This window comes from Mirounga angustirostris, unplaced genomic scaffold (genome assembly GCF_029215605.1).
Source record: "Mirounga angustirostris isolate CCGP_5_RB_7025 unplaced genomic scaffold, mMirAng1.0.hap1 SCAF_16, whole genome shotgun sequence".
Classification (NCBI taxonomy): domain Eukaryota; kingdom Metazoa; phylum Chordata; class Mammalia; order Carnivora; family Phocidae; genus Mirounga; species Mirounga angustirostris.
The window spans coordinates 54,859,956-54,886,546 of NW_026991724.1; the positions used below are offsets into that span (position 1 = coordinate 54,859,956).

Genomic DNA, 26,591 nt, shown 5'->3' on the forward strand with positions numbered 1-26,591 from the left:
GAGAGAGGGGACACAAGCAGGGGCAGAGGGAGAACCAGACTCCCCACTAAGCAGGGAGCCCGATGCGGGGCTCGATCCCAGGACCCTGGAATCACGACCTGAGCGGAAGGTAGACGCTTAACGACTGAGCCACGCGGACGCCGGGATGCCTAACTTCTAAGATGGCTTCGCCCTGTGTGTTTTCCGAATCCTTCTTCGTGCAAAGTGGATTACTTTTCTCGCCAACCCGCTGAGGTGGACAACCCTACCCCATGTTTGACTTGTGTAAGTTCGAGCTTCTGAAAATCAGTGCCGTTTGCAGCGCAGGATTTAAGGTGAGAGAAATGGGATTATTTTGGGTAGGTTTTCACTGTACGGAGCCTCCCCTGGCTCTTCTGACCAAAACGGCCACTTCGCCTTCCGTACGTCGAGTACTGAAGGATGGCCGCCTCGGGGACCCGTAGCCAGATGGGCGCAGACATATTGACTCCGCGAAAAGCCGGAAGTCCAGACGGCCTGGCTCCGCAGAAACGCGTCTGGTCCTCCTCGGCCGCCGTCGCGGAGGCCGGGCATGGGCGCGGCAGGAGGAGTATTCGCGGAAACGCTGCTTGGAGGAGGTCGCGGTGGGGTCACTAGAAAAGCAGGTCTGTGTACGGTTCGGCTTGTGGAGCGGGATGAGGGGACCAAGGTGTCTGTGGGTTCCCGGGTGGGTGGAGGAGTGGGGTCCGTTGGGGAGAGGAAGCAAGTGGGAGCCCGCGACGGGGTGTCTGTGGGTGCGGTGGCTTTGGAGTCGGTCCTGAAGGGTTGTGGGGGTCAGTGGTTACAGGTGTGTGGAGATGAACGTTTCCGAGTCCGTGGTCAGGGTTTGGTTTGTCTGTAGCGCCCGGTGATTGGAGACGAGGGAGCGGGTGGTTTTTATCAGGGAAAAGTGTCGTCCACTTCGGATTCGGGTTTTACCCTGCGGCTCCGTGACGGGCTGGGGCGCACGGCCAGCGAACCCTGGTGTTTCGGGATTATTTCGGGGGTGGGGGAGGTCCAGGTGTGTCGGCTCTTGAGCGGTTTGTGGCGGCTGAAGTCGATTGCTGGGTGGGTTGCGGTTCCACGGTTTCTTTCCCTCCAATCCAAGCCCCTAGTTTGCCTTTGGCTTCACCCATCTCCTCTCGACCCCATAGTTATGAGAGCTTGGTTGGAGATGGAGGATTAAAGGCAACCCAAGTGGTTTCTACTAAAGATGAGGATTTTGGGGCGCCTGGGTGGCTCAGTCGGTTAAGCGGCTGCCTTCGGCTCAGGTCATGATCCTGGAGTCCCGGGATCGAGTCCCGCATCGGGCTCCCTGCTCGGCGGGGAGTCTGCTTCTCCCTCTGACCCTCCCCCCTCTCATGTGCTCTCGCATTCTCTCTCTCTCAAATAAATAAAATCTTAAAAAAAAAAAAAAAGAAATTAGTAATAGGGGCGCCTGGGTGGCTCAGTTGGTTGAGCGACTGCCTTCGGCTCAGGTCATGATCCTGGAGTCCCGGGATCGAGTCCCGCATCGGGCTCCCTGCTTGGCGGGGAGTCTGCTTCTCCCTCTGACCCTCCCCCTTCTCATGTGCTCTCTCTCACTCTCTCTCTCTCAAATAAATAAAATCTTAAAAAAAAAAAAAAAAGTGAGAAGACGGGGGTGCCTGGGTGGCTCAGTTGGTTAAGCGACTGCCTTCGGCTCAGGTCATGATCCTGGAGTCCCGGGATCGAGTCCCATGTCGGGCTGCCTGCTCGGCAGGGGGTCTGCTTCTCCCTCTGACCCTCTTCCCTCTCCTGCTCTCACTCTCTCTCTCTCAAATAAATAAATAAAATCTTTAAGAAAATAAAAAATAAAAAAAAAATAAAGTAGATCAAACAATAGGAGGATGAATATTTGAAGATATAAAAGTAAAACCCAGAAGAACTAAGAAAAACAGCAAAATCAAATAAAATTGGGTATGGAGGGGATAAGAGGAAGTGGAAAGATTCTAATTTTGTCATTGCTCACAGTGAAGAACACACACACACACACACACACACACACACACCAATGCAAACAAAACACAGACCATATTGTGAAATATAATTTCAAAAGAAGCAATAAAAACAGCATAACATTAAAATGCTGATAAACTAAGGTCAAGGGGCGCCTGGGTGGCTCAGCTGTTAAGCGTCTGCCTTCGGCTCAGGTCATGATCCCAGGGTCCTGGGATCGGGTCCCACATCGGGCTCCCTGCTCCTTGGGAGCCTGCTTCTCCCTCTGCCTCTCTCTCTCTGTCTCTCATGAATAAATAAATAAAATCTTTAAAAACAAAAACAAAACAAAACCAGAAGACCTATTGGGGCACCTGGGTGGCTCAGTTGGTTGAGCGACTGCCTTCGGCTCAGGCCATGATCCTGGAGTCCCAGGATCGAGTCCCGCATCGGGCTCCCTGCTCGGCGGGGAGTCTGCTTCTCCCTCCGACCCTCCGCCCTCTCATGCTCTCTGTCTCTCATTCTCTCGGTCTCAAATAAATAAATAAAATCTTAAAAAAAAAAAAAAGATGAGGATTTTGCCCTTTCTGCAGGTTCTCTGTGTGTAAGCATACGCACACACACTTGGAAAAGTTTCTTTCCGGTGCCATTGTAACACAAGTAAACTAACATTGCTGTTACCCCAGTTCTGTTCCCCAGTGTTAGTATCTGTTAACTTTTTTCATTTATTTCCTCTTCAGTCTTTATTTTTCTATGGTTCACAGTTCCAATAACCTGCTGAAACACTGGCATAATTTGCCTCAGTATTTAGTTTCATGTCATAAATACTATATAATAAACGTAAGTTTTTTCTTTAAAAAAATTTTTTTTAAACTAATGTAGCAGTATATACCGACAGGAGGCAAATTTGTGCCATTGTCACTGGAATCACTTAATCTCTGCATTCATTTAGGTACAATTTAAAGATGTTTATGTTTAAGTAATCTCTACACCCAAGGTGGGGCTCAAACTCGTAACCCTGAGATCAAGAGTTCCATGCTCCATCGACTTAAGCCAGCCAGGTGCCCCTACATAGAATTTAAATACTTAAATATTCAGTAATCACTTTTGAAAGTAGATTATGATTCTCCATTTACCCGTGCATGTGGTTTCCTGTTCCTCCTGCCCACCTTGATCTTTAATTTTTTGCCATTGTGAAGTGTTTAACTTTTTGTTCTCTTTCAATTTACTATCTCTTAGAAGAGCAATTACATTAAAAATACTTATTTTATTTCTGCTTACTTCACTGAATTTTTAGTATTATGAACTTCCCATTCCCTCTGATTTTTATTAGAAAGTTCATAGTTTTTTTTGTTTTGCTTTGTTTTGTTTTTAAGATTTTATTTGACAGAGAGACACAATGAGAGAGGGAATACAAGCAGGGAGAGTGAGAGAGGGAGGAGCAGGCTTCCCACTGAGCAGGGAGCCCGACATGGGCTCGATCCCAGGACCCTGGGATCATGACCTGAGCCGAAGGCAGACGCTTAACAACTGAGCCACCCAGGCGCCCCTAGAACGTTCCTAGTTTAAAGAATTTTACATTTGAACACCTCTTATGCCTACCACCTAGATTTTGTCATTGTGATTTTGTTTCTTTTATCCCGTATCTCTCCATATATCACTTCTCAATCATTAATCTACATTTTTTAACGTGTATTTCAAAGTAAGTAGCAGACATTTATATATTTTTCCCTAAATGTTTCAGCAAGCATATAATTAGAGTTCTGCCTGTAGCAACTACTAATCTTTCTGTCTTTATAGATTTGCCTGTCCTGGACATTTCGTGTAAATGATGCAAATGCAGTCATATGCTATGTGCACTTTTGTGATTGGTTTCTTTCACTTAATGTAAGAGGCTTATCCATGTGGTAACATGTATGTGTACTTCATTCCTTTTTTATACCTGAATAATATCCCATTGTGTGGATATAACACATTTTGTTTATCCTTTCATCAGCTGAAGAATATTTGGGTTGTTTCCACATTTTGGCTATTATAAATAATGCTCCTGGGGCACCTGGGTAGCTCAGTCGGTTAAGCATCAGCCTTCGGCTCAGGTCATGATCCGGGGGTCCTGGGATCAAGCCTCCTGTAGGGCTCTCTGCTCGGTGAGGAGTTGGCTTCTCCCTCTCCCTCTGCCTGTCTGCCTGCTTGTGCTCTCTCTCTCTCTGTCAGATAAATAAAATATTTTAAAAATAAATAAATAGGGCGCCTGGGTGGCTCAGTTGGCTAAGCGACTGCCTTCGGCTCAGGTCATGATCCTGGAGTCCCGGGATCAAGTCCCACATCGGGCTTCCTGCTCAACAGGGAGTCTGCTTCTCCTTCTGACCCTCCCCCCTCTCATGAGCTCTCTCTCTCTCAAATAAATAAATAAAATCTTAAAAAAAAAATGAATAAATCTCCTTAAACATTTGTGTACGAACTTAAAAGAAAATTCCATTGTAATTAACATAGTGTTAATTAATTTGTACAATATAGTAATTCAACAATTCCATATATTACTCAGTGCTCATCAAGATAAGTGTACTCTTAATCCCCTTCATCTATTTCACCAGTTCCCCCTCTGGTAGCCATCATTTTGTTCTCAATAGTTAAGAGTCTGTTTTTTGGTTTGTTTCTCTCTCTTTTAAGTTTATTTATTTATTTAAGTAATTTCTGCACCCAACATGGGGCTTGAATTCATGACCCAAATATCAAGAGTTGCAAGTTTTTTCGACTGAGTCAGCCAGGTGCCCCAGTTTGTCTCTTTTTTTTTTGTTCATTGTTTTGTTTCTTAAATTCCATATATGAATGAAATCATATGGTATTTGTCTTTCTCTGACTGGCTTATTTCACTTAGCATTATACTCTGTGGATCCATCCATATTGTTGCAAACGGCAAGATTTCATTCTTTTTTTATGGCTGAATAATATTCCATTATATATATAATATACATGTTATATATATAATATATACCATAAAATAGTAACATATACTAATAATATTCCATTATATATTATATATATTATGTATATAATACATACATATTATATATAGTTATAATAAATATATGTGTTGTTATATATATATACATGCACACACACATATATATACACACCACATTTTCTTTATCCATTCATCTGTCAATGGACATTTAGTTTGCTTCCATAATCTGGCTATTGTAAATAATGCTGCAGTAAACCTAGGGGTGCATATATCCCTTTGAATTAGTGTTTTCATATTCTTTGGGTAAGTACCCAGTCGTGCAGTTCCCGGGTCATAAGGTTGTTCTATTTTAGTCTTTTAAGGAATCTCCGTAATGTCTTCCATGGTGGCTACACCAGTTTGCGTTCCCACCAGCAATGGATGAGGGTTCCTATTTTTTGACATCCTCGCCAATACTTGTTTCTTGTGAATTTGATTTTTATTATCCTGTTTTGTGTGTCTTTTTAAGATTTTATTTATTTATTTAGTACACGTGAGGGGGGAGAGGCAGAGCGAGAGGGAGAGAGAATCTCAAGCAAATTGCATGCTGAATGCAGAGCCTGACTTGGGGCTTGGTCCCACGGCCCTGAGATCATGACCTGAGCCGAAATCAAGTCAGTTGCTTAACGAACTAAGCCACCCAGGCGCCCCCACCTTACATTGTTTTTGAGAGTCACCCATTGCTTTTCCATCTTGTGTGAGGTCCACATCAGAGGGATGAGCGCACTGCATTAGTCCTTCAGGTAGGCCTCACACAGGTTGGAACAGTTAAACACAATTCTTTGCAAATACAGTCTTCCCTACTCATTCCAGGACCAGGAACCAGAGTCCCCCACTGGGAATGCTGGCTCCCATCTCTAGGACTACTACCAAACTGGGGAGGGAGTGAAGCAGGGGCAAATAAAAGTGGCACAGAGCTTTCCTACCATTTTTAAGTTGCTTCTTTCTTGATTGAGCAATCACTCTGCTGCTATAAACCTGTGACTGTTTTTCAGAGTTACGAGAAAGGTTTTGTTTTGTTCTTTATTCTGACAGTTCTTACTTGTTTCAATGTTTCTGTGGAGGTACAGGCCTTGGAACTTCCCACTCTGCCATTTTCATTCAGTGGGATTTTCGTCCATGATGTACATGATTATGATTAATTTTGTTTTGTCATTTTGGTCATTAGTACTTTTTTAAAGAAATAAACTGACTGTAAATGCAACTTAGGTGATGGCCTCTAATCCACCCCCTCCCTCCCCAAACATAATGGCTTTCTTGAACTTGTTCTATATAATGCATGTTTTTATACTTTCACTCAATGTGTATGTAGCCAGAAAGAATAGTCTTGTTCTATATGCTTTAACTTTTTTCTCTTGATTTGCCTTTTGTTTCCTTTCACAGGATGATTAGTGAAAATGGTTTGTTAGGTAATTCTTTGCTGAGCATGTTTGTCTTCAAACTGAGGTGTGTACAAAAACTTGTACATGAGCACACTTGGTCTTAAAGGAATAGATGTCCAAATCCTCACCTTTTACATGTTCTCCTTCTAAAAACTGTGTGAGAAGCCACTCTGCTGTGGGGCGTCATGCTGTGCTGGTTCTCCTCTCCTTTCACAGACTCCACTTCCATTTCATAGAAGAAAATGCTCACATACTCACAATCTGCTGTTTCATTGCTCCAGAGTGCAGTAGCCTCTGGGATTTCAAATAAAGGGACAGATGGCCTTGAAATCCAGGGAGGGGCAGTAGCAGGGATAACATCCTGGTCCAGAGGAAATGTGTACTCAAAGTGAATTTACTTTTCAGCCCACAGGTCCTACTCTAGGAGCAAGATCCAACAAGTAAAGCAAGAAGGTCTCAGGACCAGTGTGTGGTCATTTGTGGGGACACCATTGAGCAGAGACCAAGATTTCAGGAATTGAGGGGAATTCAAGAAGAAACTAAACACACAAGTCCCTTTTACTGGGTGTTTCCAGTCACAGAAGAAAATGATTAAGGACCAGGTGACTTAGTTTTATTCTTTTACTTCATTCTGTGATTGATCTGGAGGACTTTAAAACTCAATTGAGGGCGCCTGGGTGGCTCAGTTGGTTAAGCGACTGCCTTCGGCTCAGGTCATGATCCTGGGGTCCCGGGATCGAGTCCCGCATCGGGCTCCTTGCTCGGCAGGGAGCCTGCTTCTCCCTCTGACCCTCCTCCCTCTCATGTGCTCTCTCTCTCTCTCATTCTCTCTGTCTCAAATAAATAAATAAAATCTTTAAAAAAATAAAAAAAAAACCTCAATCGAATTAAATGGAAAAGTATAAATTGGTAAAGTAGGACTTGTGCAGAAATAGATTTAGATTCCAACTTCAGTATCAAGGCAAATAGGATCAGGAATATATTGTTCATAGGATCCACACTAAATGACTAATGTTAGAACATCACAGGTGACTGGAGCATCCTACAGGCTGTGCTAGCTGTCAGCTTATGTCTGATACCTCTGGCGGCCATCACAATTAGAGAGTCATGATGATCACAGGATATGCAGTCATGGAGGAGAAAGCAGTCTGGTTCCACAAGGCTGTCACTCTATATTTCATGGCACTTGGGTGTCAGGACTTTTGTTTAATGGTGCTTCCTAGACATGATAATGGTAGACAGTGTCTTGTGCTTAGCTTCAGCTTTCTCCTCAGTGCAAAAGAAGGTTTCTCGAAGAGCTCTTTGAGAATAGACCAAGAGAACTCAGTGGGCACAGTTCTTCCTGGCATCATAACGGTGACCCATGGACCCAGCCTTGTAGCTGTCAGGGCTAATCTAGAAATAAAACCTAGGCGACCTAAGAAAATGGAAGGGTTGAAGGTTGAAAATGACTTTCAAAGGTCCTGTATGAACAAGTGGCTAAATTGGGTGTTTGAGTTCAGATACAGCAGTAGGGGATTGAAGGTACTGTCGTCTGTCAAGGTTGTTGGGATCCAGAGGGTTTGCTTTTGAACTTCCTCTTATGTAAGATAGTACATGCTTCTTGTTCATGTTCAAAGCCAATTCCTACTGCCTCCTTTTAAAATTTAATCCTGTAAAAGTCCCTGAATATATTTTAAAGATAAAAAAAATTCCAATGATTACGAAGTCCTATAGCAAAAGTAAGGTGCTTTTTCATGTATGTAGAGCTAATGCTTCAAATACATATATTGGAAATGTTTTTAGTTTAGCAGGAGAATTTAATGGCTACTTACTACAGAAACTAGTGATTTGTTGAATGCTACTGCATGATCACAGAGTATTTTGTTATATATAGGATAGAATGTGGATGTATTTTTGCTTCTATAACAATGTAGTTAAAAAAAAAATCAAGACACCTGGGGTGCCTGGAGCTCAGTCGGTTATGGCCGACTCTTGATTTTGGCTCAGGTCATGATCTCGGGGTCCTGGGATTGAGCCCTTTGTAGGGCTCTGCATTCAGCAGGGAGTCTGCTCGAGATTCTCTCCCTCTCCCTCTGCCCCCCGCTTGCATGCTCTCTCTCCCTCTAAAATAAATAGGTTAATCTTTAACAAACAATCAAAACACCTGTGCGGTGAACATGAGCACAGCAACTTCCTTTATATTCCTTCCATTTCAATAACTAGAGGAACACTCACATGACACAGGACCGTGTTGTTACAGGAATCGCTGACACTGGAGGACGTGGCCGTGGACTTCACCTGGGAGGAGTGGCAGCTCCTCGCCCCCACCCAGAAGGACCTGTACCGGGACGTGATGTTGGAGAATTATAGGAACCTGGTGTCAGTGGGTGAGGACCGCTCCCCTGTGTCACTCAGAGGGACCCATCAGTGGCCTTTCCTCTCGCAGCTTCCGAGATCTCTGGCATGTGTGTGCCTCTCAGAAGTGTAGGTTCTCAGTCCCCTCTCTGGCCCCAGATTCGAGGGTATAATGGGCCCGTCCTGAGAGAAGACCTTTAGCTTTGCCGATCTGCAAATTGCTTGGCTCCTAAAATATAATATTGCTCTGTGTTGGCAGACCCCAGCCCAGTTCATAGAGCCTACCTCTTCTGTCATTTCCCACGCACAGGGTACATGGCCAGCAAGCCAGATGCACTCTCCAGATTGGAACAAGGGGAACTGTGGACGACAGAACATGAGATCCCCAGTCGAATCCGTCCAGGTGAGAGAAAACCTACAAGGACGGTGGCAAGGAATTCGTATTTAGTCACTCAGACCTGTCACAGCTGCAGGGGTGTCTGAGGACATGTGAACAGAGCTCCAGGAATCTCCCCGAGAAGGGCTTTTTTTCTTTGAGGTGCTTAGAGCACTTATCACTTCTTGGGTTCAATCCCTGTTTGTTTCACATAGGTCTCCATTAATTTTCTGTCTAGATTTCTTTTTCGAATTCTCAAATCTTGGGGCGCCTGGGTGGCTCAGTCGTTAAGCGTCTGCCTTCGGCTCAGGTCATGATCCCAGGGTCCTGGGATCGAGCCCCGCATCGGGCTCCCTGCTCCGCGGGAAGCCTGCTTCTCCCTCTCCCACCCCCCCTGCTTGTGTTCCCTCTCTCGCTGTGTCTCTCTCTGTCAAATAAATAAATAAAATATTTTAAAAAATCTCAAATCTTACCACCCTTCTCCCAGCATGTGTCACCACCTGTTCCTTCTGCTTCTCTTGTTACAAAAGTCTGCCTTCCTCACCTCTCTCCAAAGAGAAATGTTTGTTTTGAGCTCTGTCTGCAGACTGCTGCACTTTCCTGCCCCTTTGGATAATGTCAGCTTCCCTTCTTAACATTCACCTCCATTTTTGATTAGGAGTTAGAATTTCAACAGTGTGAATTTGGAGGGGACATAAACACTCAGTCCACAGTACCTGCTGTTCCTTATGTCTTACATTCTGGCTGTGTAGGAAAACCTCTCGCGTCTTCTTTCCTCTGACTCCACTACCACACACAGTGCTTCTGACGCCACGTGTTGGCAGTTTTCCTCACACCAAGCAGTTCTCTGTGACACGAGGCAGGTGTCCTGCGATTTACCTCAATTCTGACATTATCTACCTGGAGGTAGCATCAGATCCCACAGGTTAAGGGCTCCGTCACGTGAGATTGCCCCCCACTTACTTCTCTCTTTCTTCCTTTGTTTTGCTCTTTCCCTTTCTTTCTTTCCCTTTCTGTCTTTCTCTTTCTTTCTTTTTTTCCTTCCTTCCTTCCTTCCTTCTTCCTCCTTCCTTCCTTTCCTCCCCCTTTCTTTCTCTTTCTTCCTTTCTTCTTTCCTTCCTTCCTTCCTAAAAGATTTTATTTATATATTTGACAGAGAGAGCACAAGCAGGGGGAGTGGCAGGCAGAGGGAGAGGGAGAAGCGGGCTCCCCACTGATCGGGGAGTCTGACTCGGGGCTTGATCCCAGGACCCTGGGATCATGACCTGAGTAGAAGGCAGACACTTAACCAGCTGACCCACCCAGGCGCCCGTATTTTTTATTTTTCTGGAAAGAGTAATCACACTTATTGATTGAGGAAAAGGGTATTCTTTTTTTGCCCCCACTTCAGATATCAGTCACAATTAGTAGGTCCCCAGGTTACTCACAACTTCTGTCTGTCTTGGCTACAAATCGGAGGTTCCCATGACCTCCTCCCCCTGGATTTGCTTACTTGCTACAACAGCTCAGAGAACTCTGAGTGCTCTTATCACTTAGGAAATTGTAAGAGTTGTAGCGGCTCTCTGTGGGAACCAGGGGCGGTGAAGTGTGTTTTTTTTCTAGACACTTCCTGACCTTCTCAGCTTCCTATGTAAAGTCTTTGCTATTCCTGCTGATTTCTTAAAATTTGTCATTTTTTGTTCCCAGCCCAGGCCACATCATAAAACCCCATGCCTGCTTTGCTTTAATTTCCTTGTATAATTGTTCATTCTGATCATTATTTTAGTCCATCTTAAATGAGACTGCTGGATTCATTCCCTTAAATCTTTCCTTTTCCTTATGATAATCGGTAACATTAAGTCCCAACTAATCATATTACCAGTCTTTTTTTTTTAAGATTTTATTCATTTAGGGGCGCCTGGGTGGCTCAGTTGGTTAAGCGTCTGCCTTCGGCTCAGGTCATGATCCCAGGGTCCTGGGATCGAGTCCCGCATCGGGCTCCCTGCTCCTTGGGAGCCTGCTTCTCCCTCTGCCTCTCTCTCTCTCTCTCTCTGTCTCTCATGAATAAATAAATAAAATCTTTAAAAAAAAAAAAAAAGAAAGATGGGGCGCCTGGGTGGCTCAGTTGCTTAAGCGACTGCCTTCGGCTCAGGTCATGATCCTGGAGTCCCTGGATCGAGTCCCGCATCGGGCTCCCTGCTCGGCAGGGAGTCTGCTTCTCCCTCTGACCCTCCTCCCTTTCGTGCTCTCTGTCTCTCATTCTCTCTCTCTCAAATAAATAAATAAAATCTTTAAAAAAACAAACGATTTTATTCATTTATTTGAGAGAGGGAGAACATGAGTGATGGGAGGGGCAGAGGGAGAGGGAGAAGCAGCCTCCCTGCTGAGTCGGGAGCCCAATGTGGGGCTCGATAGCAGGACCCCTGGATCATGGCCTGAGCCAAAGGCAGATGCTTAACTGACTGAGCCACCCAGGTGCCCCATATTACCAGTCTAATAGGAAGGAAATTTCTCTTCAATCAACAATCTCCATGATACAGCTCTTGCTTATATAGAGTTTGTTTCCCTTTTCCTAAAGTCAAGGTCAACTATATTTGAAGGAGTCTCCTTCATGTGTTCCATACATGAGAATCTTTCCTTGGTTCATTGTTTTAAATATTTTTGATTACCTTAAATTTGTTTTGTTTTGTTTTGGTAGCCTGTTACACGTGGGCCCCAACAGCTGTGAACAATAACAGCAGCAACAACAAAATTCTTTTTGGAGATGAGTTTGTATGAGGAGAAACAAAATTAATCAGAATAAACGAATATGTCTTGTGGTGAAAAGTGCCGGGAAGATCAGTGGGACAGCAGTGGAATAGTGGGCAAAGCCCTGGAGCTGCTGGAGCACCTGGGAGTCTAGCTGGGGCCTCTAATCTAAGGTCTTCGGGGAATGGGAGTACCTCTTTGGTAAGATGCCTTTGAGCAGCAGTATGAGGGATATGAGGCCTTGGGTGAATTGAGCTCCAAGTAGACAAAATGGTGAGTTAAAGGCCCAAGGCTGGGGCGCCTGGATTGCTTAGTTGGTTAAGTTTCTGTCTTCGGCTCAGGTCGTGATCCGGGGGTCCTGGGATCAAGGCCCACGTCAGGCTCCCTGCTCCCTTCTCCCTCTCCCACCCCCTTGCTTCTGTTCTCTTTTGCTCTCTCTCAAATAAATAAAATCTTAAAAAAAAAAAAGTCAAATGCCTAAAGCAGGAGGTGTTTGAGGAATGTCAGGGAAGCCTGTGTGAATACAGGGAACAGAGCCAGAGGGTGTGGCTGGTGATCTTGTGGAGATAAGGGCGGTGGGGTAGTGGCTGGAGTTTGGAGAATACAGCTCGTGTAGGACCTTGGAAGGACATTTCAAGGGCTTGATATTTTTAAATAACAAGAAAACAATAGGGAGTTTTCAGTAGAAGACAAATATGAAATCATTTATACTTAAAACGATGGCTTTGACTCTTCATAGAAAGGAGACAGTAGCAGATGGGTTGAAGCCTAAAATCCAGCCGGGAACCTGTTGCTATAGTCTAAGACACCTGCGGAGAGAGGGTGAGGGTTGGTCAGCTTCTCAATGTGTTTATAAAGAGGGCAGAAATGAATTCCTACTGAAGTAGGTGGAGGGTGTAAGAGAAAATACAAAAGCAGGATGATGGTAAGTCTTTTTGGTATGAGTCTGGGAGGAGGGAGTTGCCATTTCTGAGATGAAGATGACGTGTGGAGGTGTGGGTTGAGAAGTCAGGGGCTCTGTTTTGGGCATCGTACGTCATTAGACCGTGCTCGTGCACATCCAGGTGCAGCATGCTGTGTTTGGATATACCTGAGGAGTCCAGGGAGAGTTTAGGACTAGAGATAGAAATATGGATTGAGTAGATCTCCTGTGATATGCATACAGATTAAGAAGAGCCTTGGACAACTAGCTGTCAGAATGATGGCTATTTGTTAAATGCAGGGTTTCCTAATATGGTACCCAGACCCCTTTTGAGAGTGTATTTTTGTTAGATTTGGGTGATGGCCTGAGCTAGTCTATATATAATGCCCTAAGCAGGCCCTCTTGAGCCTAGTTGGTGAACCACAATCTTCATATGTGCTGGAAGAAATTGAATTTAGTGAGAAGTAAAGCAATATATTCTAGGAGTGAGATTTTAGTACCAAATAGAAGACGAATTGGCATGTAATATATAGACGTTCAGCTTTTGAATGAGGCATCTTTTTTTTTTTTTTTTTTTTGAGAGAGCACATGTGAGCAGGGGGAGGAGCAGAGGGAAAGAGAGAATTTTAAGCAGGCTTCATACTCATCACGGAGCCCAATCCCGGGCTTGATCTTACAACCCCGAAATCATGACCTGAGCTGAAATCAAGAGTTGGATGCCCAACTGACTGAGCCATCCAGGCACCTCTTGAATGAGGCATCTTGTGCTATAGTTCTGAACTGTGTGAAGTTAATTGTCAAAATGACCAGTAAAGCGGAGCGCCTGGCTCAGTCGGTTGTTTGACTTTGGCTCAGGTCATGATCTCAGGGTCCTAGGATCAAGCCCCATGTTGGGCACTCAGTGTGGAGTTTGCTTGAAATTTTCCTTCTCCCTCTGCCCCTCCTGCTGGTGCTCTCTCACTCTCTCTAAAATAAATAAATCTTAAAAAAAAGACAACCAAGTCTATGTTTATTCATTTTGAGTGATCTTGTTCATGCACCGACTGTTCTTATTTGTATTTTCTTTGCTTATATTACTGTGTTTAACCTTTGTCCAAGTGATAACAAACATATTTACTTGGACTTTCTTTAAAATGAGGTCATAGTGTTACCAATAAAGAGCCAGCCTACACAAAGCCATTTGTGAAATAGTTTTATTATATACCAAGCTCATGGAAAGATTCATTCTTCTCTTTTTTCCTAGAGATCAAGAAAGATGATGGTCATCTACAGGGGCACTTGCAAAATCAAAGATGTCCAAAGAGAATGAAACAATGCCATGAACATAATGCATTCGGAAATGTCATTCATCAGAGTAAAAGTAATTTTCCCTTAAGGCAAAATCATGATATCTTTGACTTAAATGGGAAAACACTGAAATCAAATTTAAGTTTAGTCAACCAGAACAGAAGCTATGAAGTAAAGAACCTCATTGAGGCTAATGGGGATACGAAATCCTTATCCCATACAAAGCATGACCAGTATTGTATTGAAATTAAATTTCCCGAATGTGGGAATTCTATGAATACAAATTCCCAATTCATCAAGCATCAAAGAACTGAAAAGATAGAGAAGCCCCATGTGTGCAGTGAGTGTGGAAAAGGCTTCTTCAAGAAGTCTCGGCTCATGGGTCATCAGAGAGTTCACACAGGAGAGAAGCCTCATGGGTGCAGCGTGTGTGGGAAAGCCTTTTCCAGGAAGTCCAGACTCACTGAACATGAGAAAACTCACGTAGGAGAAAAGCGGTATGAGTGCTCTGAATGTGACAAAGCATTCCCCAAGAAATCACGGCTACTTACGCATCAGAAAACCCATACAGGAGAGAAACCCTACGTGTGCAGTGAGTGTGGAAAAGGCTTCATCAAGAAGTCCCGGCTCATTAACCATCAGAGAGTTCACACAGGAGAGAAGCCTCACGAATGCAGTCTGTGTGACAAAGCATTCTCCAGAAAGTCCAGGCTCGTTGAACACCAGAGAACTCATACGGGAGAAAAACCTTATGAATGCACTGAATGTGATAAAACGTTCCGCTGGAAGTCACAGCTCAATGCCCATCAGAAGACCCATACAGGAGAGAAATCATATATATGCAGTGATTGTGGAAAAGGCTTCATTCAGAAGGGCAATCTCATTGTACATCAGCGAACGCATACTGGGGAGAAGCCTTATATGTGCAGTGAGTGTGGGAAAGGTTTCATTCAGAAGGGCAATCTCCTTATACATCAACGAACTCACACTGGAGAGAAACCCTATGTATGCACCGAATGTGGGAAAGGCTTTAGCCAGAAGACATGCCTCATATCACATCAGCGATTTCACACTGGAAAGACTCCCTTTGTGTGTACTGAGTGTGGAAAATCCTGTTCACACAAGTCTGGTCTCATTAACCACCAGAGAATTCACACAGGAGAGAAACCCTATACCTGCAGTGACTGTGGGAAGGCTTTTAGAGATAAGTCGTGCCTTAACCGACACCGGAGAACTCATACAGGAGAGAGGCCCTATGGATGTGCTGACTGTGGGAAGGCTTTCTCTCACCTGTCCTGCCTTGTTTACCATAAGGGAATGTTGCATGCAAGAGAGAAAGGTGCACGTTCAGTCGCAGTGGAGAATCCTTTCCCAGAGAGCTACAGCTCATCACTTTCCAATGATAGCATGCAGGAGAAGGACCCGGCTAACACGGTGTCCGTGCAGATGACTTCTGTAGCAGCTCAGACTTCCTTACACCTCCGTGGCCTCCTAGCAGACAGGAACATAGCCACCGTGGGACAGCCAGGTACCAGATGTGCACCATCACCAGATAACGGAATCTGCACAGAGAAACCTTTTGAATGCAGTGAATGTGGTAGTGCCTTCACTGATCAGTTACGTCATATTTTATGTCACAAAAAGCACACAGGTATAAAGTGTGATACGATCAAGGTGGAAAACCCTTGACTTAAACCTTCCTGCTCATTATTGGGCTGATAAGTGTATATGGAGACAAATAGTATAACGACCAGGAATAGTATGAAGACAAATAGTACAAAGATCGGAAAATCCTTTGTGGAAAGGTAGACCTTACCGGTGTTTCATAGGTCACATATCATCAGTGAGCTCATAGCTGGTAGAAATAATAATGACCCTGGAAAAGTCCTTCCCCAGAAATAAGACTTCAGTAGGCGTCAGAGATCTCACACCGGAGAAGAACAGTCGGAAGAGCTCTGAAGGCAGTGAATGTGGCACTGTCGTCAGTGGGGCATTCTGCCTCATCAGTTGGCAGAGGAAATCATACAGAAGCAAAACTCTGACCTCACCAACTGTGGAACATCTTCGGCAAAGTACCAGAAAACACATAAAGCAAATAAGCCCTGTGAAAATGAGTGTTTTAGAGATTTCTGCCACAAGTTTGAAATCATTTTACTTGAGATAATGTACATAGTGTACATTTTAGGACAATATACCTCGAATCAAACTCCTCATTGATATGATGGTCACTCTTTAATTCAAAGGAGGTGGTATATATTGCACATCAGTGGTTAGAGTCAGAACAGTGCACCCCCTCCCTTTTTTGGGGGTGTGTGAATCTCTCATTCCCGCCCATGATCATTATATGGTTAGCTCTTGTGTTTCTTTGGTCCTAAATTTATTCAGTTTATTTTAGGCTACTGAAGTCCCTCCTTCAGCCTTCAAAAGGAAAGTGAATACATTTGATTCAGTAACGTACCATCGTGTGTTTGGATGTGTTTAACTTTGTAAATCTCACCCAAAGGAACAACTGTTCAGAACTTACAACCTGTCAGCCAGGTTCTTTCCCTAGAAGATAGTTCCTATCCGGTACACACACCACTCAGAAAAACTTTTCAGCTGTTTCCTTTACCTGGTGCTGTTCTAGAACCTACAGTTGCTGACAGTGATGAACTGAACAAAAGTCCTTGCTGCCTTTGAGCTGGCATTTTTAAAAAAAGATTTATTTACTTGAGAAAGAGAGCACAAGCAGGGGAAGTAGAAGGCAGAGGGAGAGGGAGAAGCAGGGAGCCTGATGTGGGGCTCGAGCCCAGGACCCTGGGATCATGATCTGAGCTGAAGGCAGATGCTTAACCGACTGAGCCACCCAGGTGCCCCTAAGCTGGTGTTTTTTTAAAGCTGGATTATATGTGTGTAGCAATTTGACCCTCCAGCATGTGTAATCAAAGGATGTATACACCTACATTAGTTGAAAAGGACATACCATAGAAGATACAAAGTATCCTGGTAATTTCTTTTTCGAGGGGCATATTCTTACTTGGAAAGGGAGCAGGAAAGGATTCACTTAGTTTTACACATGTAAAATAAGATATGGAGACTTCTTTAAAAGGTTCGTATCTTATCTCTCCACTTGAATTATAAATGTCTATCTGGATAGTTTATAGTTTATATTCCCCAGCACATAGCAAAATAGAAATGAATTACATTGCTTTGAAAGATGATTGAAAGTGAGTGTATGACCTATTAATGACCTAACAGACTAACCAACCAAACATATTTTTGTCACTGAAGGAAAGGAGCTATAGGAAAGAAATTTCAAAGATCAGTATTATCCCAAGAAACATTAAAAAAAGAATCCTGATGGGCGCCTGGGTGGCTCAGTTGGTTAAGTGACTGCCTTCGGCTCAGGTCATGATCCTGGAGTCCCGGGATCGAGTCCCGCATCGGGCTCCCTGCTCAGCAGGGAGTCTGCTTCTCCCTCTGACCCTCTTCCCTCTCGTGCTCTCTGTCTCTCATTCTCTCTCTCAAATAAATAAATAAAATCTTTAAAAAAAAAAAAAGAATCCTGAATAGAGGCCTCTGGCAATATAGAAGGGGCAGATCAGTGAAGGAATAGGATCCACAGAACAAGCCCAATTAATGGAAGAAAATGACGTCACTTTAAAAATTGAGGACAGTGTGTTAGATGGGTGGAGGTGAGATTCCGTCAGATGTCGTGGAGAAGAGCCTTGACCCTGGTCCACAGTCTGCCACCTGTTAGAGTTGCTAGAGTCTCAGGGATCCCAGCTCCACTGTGATGTGATGAACGGAGACATGATGTCGCATCATCATCTTCATTGTCCTGTGTCAGTGGGGCCTGTGTCATCTCTTCTGTACTCAGATTTCTTTCCCTTGCTTCAGTAAAGACCTATCCAGCTTAAAAACAGTGAGTCCTACTTACAAGGGAAAAAAGTGGAAATTTGCCATGAAGTGGCTGTTCCGTAATTGAATTCCAAACTCGAGTCAATTACTCCATTCACTACTACAGACATCTTTTTGAGCATCTGCATCGTGCCAGGTACTGTTGCAGGCATGGGATACTCTGGGAAACAACACATGCAAACTAATGGCCTCTAACAGGATGGATGCGGGGCAGATGCTCTTCAGAGAATCAGAAATGGATTCTTCTTTGACTCGATCTTCAAGTTCTTTCCACTCCTTGTCTTGTGAATCTGCATGTCATATCATGGTGGTTGGCATCGTCCTACTTAAATCTGCAGTTAGGGTCCCTGAATGGGCTGCCCAGCCTACCCTGAACCTGAGGACCAGGTGCTGAACTCACCTTTCCGAGGTTGGTATCCCAGGTAAATAAAACATATTAGTGCGATAGATTCCATACGATCCTCTTTAAGAAGGTTGTGTCAGCTTACATCCTCTACTGCTCCACCCCCTCGCCTTCATAAAAATCAGTTCTAACTAACACTAAGCGTGCCGTTTGCCAAATGATAACCACATTGTCTTACTAGTATTCTGAAATGTTCCATTTCCATCTTGGTGTATTTTAGGGAAGTGCTTTTGTACATTGGAAGCTCATCACTTTCTCCTTGGTCCGGGTACCACGTTCTCAGCTGTTGCACATGGTGATGAGTGAGGATACTGAGGTCAGGGCTTGGGGTCTGTTGGGGTCCAGACTCTGCCTTGTCTGGCTCAGTGGGGGTGGGTGTATTAGTCTGCTTGCGCTGTCATAACAAAGCACAGACTCGGGGGTTGAAACAACAGACATTTGCTCACAGTTCTGGAGGCTAAAGTGTGAGATCAAGTCCGCAGGGTTGGTTCCTTCTGAGGTCTCGCCTTGGCTTGTAGATGACCACACACCCTTTGTGTGTGCTTTAGGCTGGAAAATGAAGTGGAAGCTCTTCAGCTGTTCCTCATGGAGGACCATGGAGGTTCAAGTGAAAAGGAGAGTTGATTTTTGGAGGGATGTGCCTTGAATGTCTCTAAAAGTTGCATTCACTGATTTCTGCCCAGGAGTATCCCTGCCTTTGGGCTGTGCACCTTTTCCTCTGATAATGTTAACAAAGAGTCAGGAAGTTTCTGGGGCTTGGACCAAATTGCCTTGATATCTGAGATGCAGGCTGGGGGATAAGGGACCCTGTGAATTTGGAGGAAATGAGGACAGTTGTAGAAAGTGGTTAAGGTTAAGGTTGTTCCTGAGCAAGATATTTGATTCCAAAGGCTTAGTGTGACATAACAAGAAATACATATTTGGTCTCTGCTCCCAGTTCCTGACTCAGAGCTCCTAAACCCTTGTAATTTCCTGAACCACAGGGGTGATAGGAATGTCTTACACAGAGCTGTTAAATCCCTTGAAACTTCCTGGTGATAGAAGTGTCTTTTCTTCTAATAAGGTGACTCTTGGTGGGCTCCTGGATGTATCCTGGATCGGGGTTTTTTTACCAGAAAGACCACCACCCTTGACTAGAAGCTTGGAACTTTCAGGGAAGGGAAAGGGGCTAGAGATTGGGTTAATAATCATTCAATATCTATCTACCTACCTACCTACCTACCTATCTACCTATCTATAATCATTTGAAACTTTTGTCTTTAAAATGCTTACATGAATCAAGTAGGTAATTTTTTTTAAAGTAAAGGTAATATGTATATATATTTTTAAATGGTTATTTGTGCATATATTTTATATATTCAGCAAACAAGTGAGTTCCCTTTTATGTTGGGGGTCGTCAAGACCATCCTCAGGTTTGATAATTTGCTAAGACTCAGAACTCAGAAAACTTGTTATACTCAAGGTTACATTTACTATAGAAAGGATAGAGATTAAAACAGCAAAGGAAAAGCCACAGTGTGACCTGGGGGTGGTGGCTGTGTGTCAAATGGCGCCTGAGCCTGTGGAGAAGCTGGAGACTGAAGTCAGCCATGTGTGTGTCCTGCCCAGCTGATGTGCTTGAGCCCCAGTAGAGAGTGGACATCAAGGCTCAGATGAGCTTTCCCCGTTGGCACTTTCCCATGCCTGCTGTCACAAGTTCATGCTGAGGAAGTGGCGCTGCCCATGGCTCCATTGTGGGAGGACAGCTGGACGCTCCATGTTTGGAACTTTCCTGTACTCTGCCCTTTGTGCCACTTTTCTTGGCTGAGGTTAATCTGTATCCTTTAACTATAATAAACTGTAACTGTGAGTGTAACAGCTTTCAGTGAGTTCTCAGTCCCGCTAGCAAATTATCATGGCCTTACAGAATATTCTCCCTAGTTTCGGTAGCTCAGTGCTGCATTTTGGGTAATTTCTAGTCCACTAATTATCCCTTCAATGCTTCTAATATGCTTTTAAAATATGTATTTCTTTTTTCAGAAATACTCTTCTCAAATCTGCCTATTTGTCTCTTTATAGTTCCTGTTCTTTAGGCATTTTTTAAAAAGATTTTATTTATTTATTTGACAGAGACAGAGATAGCGAGAGCAGGAACACATGCAGGGGGAGTGGGAAAGGGAGAAGCAGGCTTCCCAATGAGCAGGGAGCCCGATGTGGGGCTCAATCCCAGGACCCTGGGATCATGACTTGAGCCGAAGGCAGATGCTTAACAACTGAGCCACCCAGGCGCCCTGTTCTTTAAAGGCATTTTAAAATACTTTATTCCTTACAACATTTTTTTTTTAGAGAGGAAGAGGGAGGTTGGGAGGGAGGGGCAGAGGGAGAGTGAGAGAGAATCTTAAGTAGGCTCCACGCCTAGCACAGAGCCCAACATGGGGCCAGTCTTAGGACCCTGAGATCATGACCTGAGCTGAAATCAAAAGTTGGACATTCAATCAACTGAGACACCCAGGTGCCCCTACAATGTTTTTGAGAAAACTGCTTGTATTGATGCAGCATATATGGTGACAATAAGCAGAATAACTTCCTTTACATGACATCTGTATCAATAAAAGGGAGGTGCACCTGGCTGGTTCAGTTGGTAGAGCATGCGACTCTTGATCTCAAGGATGTGAGTTCAAGCCCTGCATTGGGTCTAGAGATTACTTAAAAAAAAAAATCTTAAAAAAAAAAATAAATGGGAAGCATTCATGTTAAAGAGGATCCTGTTGTTACAGGACTTGCTGACACTGGAGGATGTGGCTGTGGACTTCACCTGGGAGGAGTGGCAGCTCCTGGCCCCTGCCCAGAAGGACCTGTACCGGGACGTGCTGTTGAAGAATTATAGGAACCTGGTGTTATTGGGTGAGGACAGCTCCCTTGTGTCACTTAGAGGGTCCTCATCAGTGGTCTGTCCTCTGTCAGCCACTTAACGCTTCAGAGTATCTGCAGTGCTCTCAAGTGGTAGATTCTCAGATCCTTCTCTGGCTTCAGACAAGAGTGTATAATGAGTTGTCTCCTGAGAGAAAAGCCTCTGAGTTGCAGATCTGAAAACTGTCTCAGTCCCTCAGATATAGCATTCTCCCATCTTGACAGACCCCAGCCCATTTCGAAGTGTTGTCTTTTCCATGAGCAGGGCATCAAGCTAGCAAACCAGATGTGCTTTCCAAGCTGGAATGAGGGCAAGAACTGTGGGCGATAGAAGAGGAAGTCCACAGTCGAACCCATCCAGGTGAGTGGGAGAGAACAGCAAGGTGGACGGCTGAGGAAGTCCCGTTCTCAGTGGTCAGGGAAGGCTCCAGGGCTGTGATGGTCTCTGAGAATGTCTAAACAACTGCCCCTCATATCCTTCTTCCCTTACTAGATAGAGCTTCTTTGTAGTTGAGGAAAATATGCCCCTTTTATTCTTCCAAGAGCTGATCCCTGTTTATTTTATGTACATCTTGATTTTTTGTTGTTGTTTGGTTCTCTTCTTCCTACATTTCTCATATATATATATTTTTTTAAGATTTATTTATTTATTTTAGAGAGAGTGAGCATGTGCGAGTGGTGGGGCGGGGCAGAGGGAAAGAGAATCTCAAGCAGACTCTGTGCTGAGTGAGGAGCCCAATGCAGGCTTGATCTCACGACCCCAAGATCATGACCTGAGCTGAAACCAAGAGTCAGACGCTTAACTGACTATGCCACCCAGGTACCCCAACTCAAATCTCCTTTTTTTTATTCATTGTAACAGTGTCTCTAACTACTTCTTCTATCTCCCACCTCCCTTGCTATGAAATCTCACCTTCTAGGCATTACTCCAAACATAGACGTTTGAATTCAACAGTCTTCCAACTAGTTCATCTTCCCATTCCATTGCAAACTAGTGATTTCCCTTCCCAGCGTTCAGCCTCACTTTGGTTGCTGTGCCCACACTGTCATCTGATCTCTGTGTTTCCATGGTTTCTTAGCTTGTTCTAGACTAAATGTTTGTGTCCTCTCAAGATTAGGATGTTGAAATCCTAATCCCCAAGGGGATGGTGTTAGGAGGTGAGGCCTTTGAGAAGTGATTAGGTTATGAAGAGTCCTGCCTCTTCTGCCATATGAGGTTGTAGCTGGGAGCACTGCCTATGAAAAAGGAGGCCTCCCAGACACCAATCTGTTGGTACCCTGATCTGGGACTTCCCAGCCTCCAGAAATATGAGAAATAAATTTCTATTGTTTTTTGTTATAGCAGCCTGAGTGAATTAAGACACTTCTCTTTCCCCACTCTGAAATTGTCCAAAGGTTCTATTTTCTTTTTCTTGCTCTGTTCTGAATTCCTTAAAGCTTGCCTTCATTTTGATGAATTAAGCTCTTATTCTCTATAAAGACTCCGAAGTTCACAGAAACTCCTGAGTGAATTCAGAATTTTTCTTAAGGAACTAAAATCACTTTCCCTATAAGAAAATTTCTTCCATCTTCCTCTTTTTTTTTTTTTTTTTAAGTTTAGGGTCCTCTAATAGTTTAGAAAAACTAAATCTACTAAAGTAGGCTAAGAAAGAATAGTGGGAGTTAAGAAAGAGGTGGTGAGGTTGGACGATCTAAGAGAGTCTGGTTCTCCAGAAGCAGAACAAAAATGTCTTTCAAGAAAGTAAGAGCTGGGGCATCTGGGTGGCTCAGTCGGTTGGGCATCTGCCTACGCCTTGGGCCATGATCCCGGCATCCTGGGATCAAGCCCCGTGTCAGGCTTGGGGAGTCTGCATGCTTCTCCCTCTGCCGCTCCCTGCTACTTGTGCTCTCTCTTGCTTGCACTCTGTCTCTTTCTCTCAAATAAATAAAATCTTAAAAAAGAAAATAAAAAAAGAAAGTAAGAGCCGTAAACATTATCTGGAGTTGCTGATTCATCAAGTGAGATATAAACTAAGGGATAGGGATGTGATCTTACTGTTGTCTTCCCATTCTTACAGTTGCGTGTATGTGTACTTTTTTCACTTTAAATTCTCTTTTCATGACATGGTCTTTGACCACTGCCTTGTGTTTTCCTTCAATGAATTCTCATTGTACTTTGCGTCCAGACCATTGAAACGCAGGCTTGAAAACACAAAAATAGTACCATCTATTTTTCAAACATTTCCTAAATCCAAGGCTTTTGTTGGAGACGGTGTGCATAATGCATGTATCCAGGCCTCTCCCTCTCAGTCTGGTTGATTAGATTTTGGGTACAAGTCTCGGGATGTCAGTATTTAAAGTCCTCTAGAGGATGCTGTTGTGGCAGTTTACTTGGTGACTCATAGCTGAAATGCTGAATTTCAACAGAAGCAAAAAATACTATCTAGTAGCAAAGAGTTTTGTGCTGAATATATGACATGGATACATGAAAATCTGTATGCGATAGAGGTTTTGAACAAAAGGTATTGCTGTTAGATTTCAAGGTTGAGGTTACATGTCAAAGTGATGAGTAAAGATGTGATATTATGGAAATCTAGAGGAAACAGAATCTACAGTTATATAGAGAGCATGGGAAATGATGGCATGATATGTGGGAGCATATCTAGATTTTAAATAAAGATCATGTGCTGCTCAGGTGGCTCCGTCAGTTAAGCATCCAACTCTTGATTTCAGGTCAGGTCATGATCTCAGGGTCATGAGATCGAGTCTTGTACTGGCCTTCATGCTCAGTACAGAGTCTGCTTGAGATTCTCTCTCTTCTCCCTCTGCCCCTTCCCTTGCTTGCGTATGTTCTTTCTCTCTCTCTCTAAATAAATAAAATCTTAAAAAAAAAAAAAAAGATAATGAAGGGTAAAGAATGGAGGCATAAATAGTAGGAAATCTGCAAAGCCATGGCCAAGACTGCCACAGATTGGTCTGAAGCCAGCCATGCGAAGGCCAGTCAGAGGGTATTTGTGGGGGAAGTAGTGGAATGGAAATGGGTAAGTGGGGTAATCAAGGCAATGTTACCTTTTTTTTTTTTTAAAGATTTTATTTATTTATTTGACAGAGAGAGACACAGCGAGAGAGGGAACACAAGCAGGGGGAGGGGGAGAAGGAGAAGCAGGCTTCCCGCAGAGCGGGGAGCCCGATGCGGGGCTCGATCCCAGGACCCTGAGACCACGACCCGAGCCGAAGGCAGACGCTCAACGACTGAGCCACCACGGCGCCCCGGCAATGTTAACTTTTATTGCCATGCCGACTGTTTATATTTTATGTATTAGTAATTGAATTATTTGAGGTAGCATGGTAGGGTTCTTTTTGTTGTTTTGTTTTTCTCTAGCTCTGGGTAGTCTTAATTTCTACCTGGTAGCAACTGTATAGCAATAATAAGGAACAGCCAGAGGTTGTAGGAAAAACTGAACGTATAGCTGGCTTGAGTCTTGGTTCAAAAGGAGGCAAGTGGTCCTTTAGGCTGCTTAACTGATACCAGCATGGAGACATAAATGTAGGATTATGGAAGAAGATGCAGTCTGATGCAAGATGAGGGGTCAGTGCATTAGGGATATCAAAATGGGAGAAGACCAGCTTGACATCTATATAGGTACAACATGCAGAATGTGTTTTTCTTACCACGTTTAGAAGCACATATACGGGCGCCTGGGTGGCTGAGTCAGTTAAGTGTCTGCCTTCAGCTCAGGTCATGACCTCAGGGTCCTGGGATCAAGCCTTCTCGGGGGGTGGGGGGAGTCTGCTTTTCCCTCTCTCTCTCTGCCCCTCCCCACCATTCATGCTCTCTCTAGCTCGCACTCTGACTGAATGCAAAAATAAAATAAAATCTTTAGAAGCACATCTGCCTCTGGAGAACTCTGTGTGTCCGTCCAGTCTGTTGTAAATTCCTGGATGGTCATTGTCTCTCATCTTTGCCCCTTTCTTCAGGAGCAAACCTCAGCTAGACTAAAAGTTGGAGTGTTGAGGTAAGAGTTGCTCTCTAAACGTGTGACCAGTGTGATCGTACTGTGCAGAATAAAGAAAAGGGTAGATTTTAGAAACAGGATGACCACTTAAGAGTATCATAGATACATCGAAATCAAACACTGAGGATCCAACCTTCTGAATTGCCTCTCTGAGCCATTTGTTCATAACAAGCATCTGCTTCTATCCTTGACCAGCATAATCAGTTTGTTTCCTTTGGTGGGATCTTCCAAACCAGAAGTCTGAATATTTAAGTGACTAACATCTTGGTCCTCTGCCTCACCTTTCTTTCAATCTTTGCATTCTCTGAACATGACCTCAGCTCGTCTTTTATCCTTAAATATTTATGTACTGAAGTTTTCCACACTGCTGTGTCCACACAGGCCAATTCTCAACATTGATATATCCAACTGGGTACTGGCACTTTATGGTCTAATAAAAATCTAAATGTTTACATGCTTCTAAAAGTCCACTTATTTCCCCCACATTCTGAACCTCAGTAACATTCACCCCCTTGAAGGCAGTTTCCACTTACCTCTTGACTCAAGCGAAATATTGAGGAGTAAACCTTAATTCCTCATGTTCTTTATTCCCCCACTCCCCATTTTGAACTCACCGGTGAGACTTGTCTTACCCCATAGGGTATCTTCATTTCCTCCACCCCTCTTCATCTCCTTTGCTCCTTCAAACCACTTCTCATAATTTGCAGCTGTCTCCTTTTCTTCTTTGCTTATTTTCCCTAACTAGAGTGTAAGCTCAGTGAGAATAATATGTTTGTGTGTCCCCAGTGCCAGCACTGTGGCCAGCACTTAACAGGCATTTTATCAGGATTTGTGGAATGACTGAAAGCAGCCCTTGTAATTTTGGGTGATGTTTTTCTTCCACCTCTATTTTCTCTTCTAAAGGGGCTTTCTTATTTCCTACTCTTTCTGCATGTTTTTGCAAGACACTATTTAGAAAGCAGCTGACTCTGTATTTATTCATTGTGAATCATCTAAGCTCATTTGTATGTTTATTGCTTTTTCCACTTGATTTTTGTGTATTGTGTTTTTACTAGTGTTCAAGAAATAAGGAACATTATTAAAGATTCTCTTATCCTGAAATCATGCAGTCAACACTAAAGATTGGCCAGTCCACACCTGGGCATTCATTGTTCTCTTCTTTCCTAGAAGTCGAAATTGATGATCATCTGCAGTGATACTTGCATACCCAGAGACTTCTAAAGACAACCAAATATGGAACAATGTGTGAACATAATGTCTTTGAAAATATTGTTCATCTGGACCAACATCATTTTCCTTTAAGGCAAAGTCATGGAAAAACTCTGACATCAAATTTAAATTCAGTCAGTTAAAACAGAAACTGAAATAAAGAACCCCGTGTGCATGATGGAGATGGGAAATCCTTTCTCCTTACAA

General features: G+C 43.7%; 1 protein-coding gene across 10 annotated transcripts; it reads left to right on the forward strand.

Annotated features, from left to right (window-relative positions):
* LOC123856090 (zinc finger protein 613) lies at positions 1 to 26,566 on the forward strand. 10 transcript variants are annotated; one of them, XR_010408291.1, is made up of 8 exons: positions 482 to 623; positions 6,745 to 6,941; positions 8,582 to 8,708; positions 8,987 to 9,079; positions 13,945 to 15,604; positions 21,048 to 21,174; positions 21,446 to 21,541; positions 26,343 to 26,566. XR_010408291.1 is itself a non-coding variant. In XM_064581766.1 (7 exons), the coding sequence occupies exons 2-6, from the start codon at positions 6,927 to 6,929 to the stop codon at positions 21,155 to 21,157; spliced, it is 462 nt and encodes a 153-aa protein (XP_064437836.1). In that variant the 5' UTR covers positions 482 to 623; positions 6,745 to 6,926; the 3' UTR covers positions 21,158 to 21,174; positions 26,343 to 26,566. The 10 variants fall into 10 exon arrangements, 2 of the variants coding, with proteins under 2 accessions (XP_064437836.1, XP_064437837.1); XR_010408293.1 differs by having other exon boundaries at positions 483 to 623; positions 13,945 to 14,061; XR_010408292.1 differs by lacking the exon at positions 21,446 to 21,541.
* Positions 26,567 to 26,591: the final 25 nt, after the last annotated feature.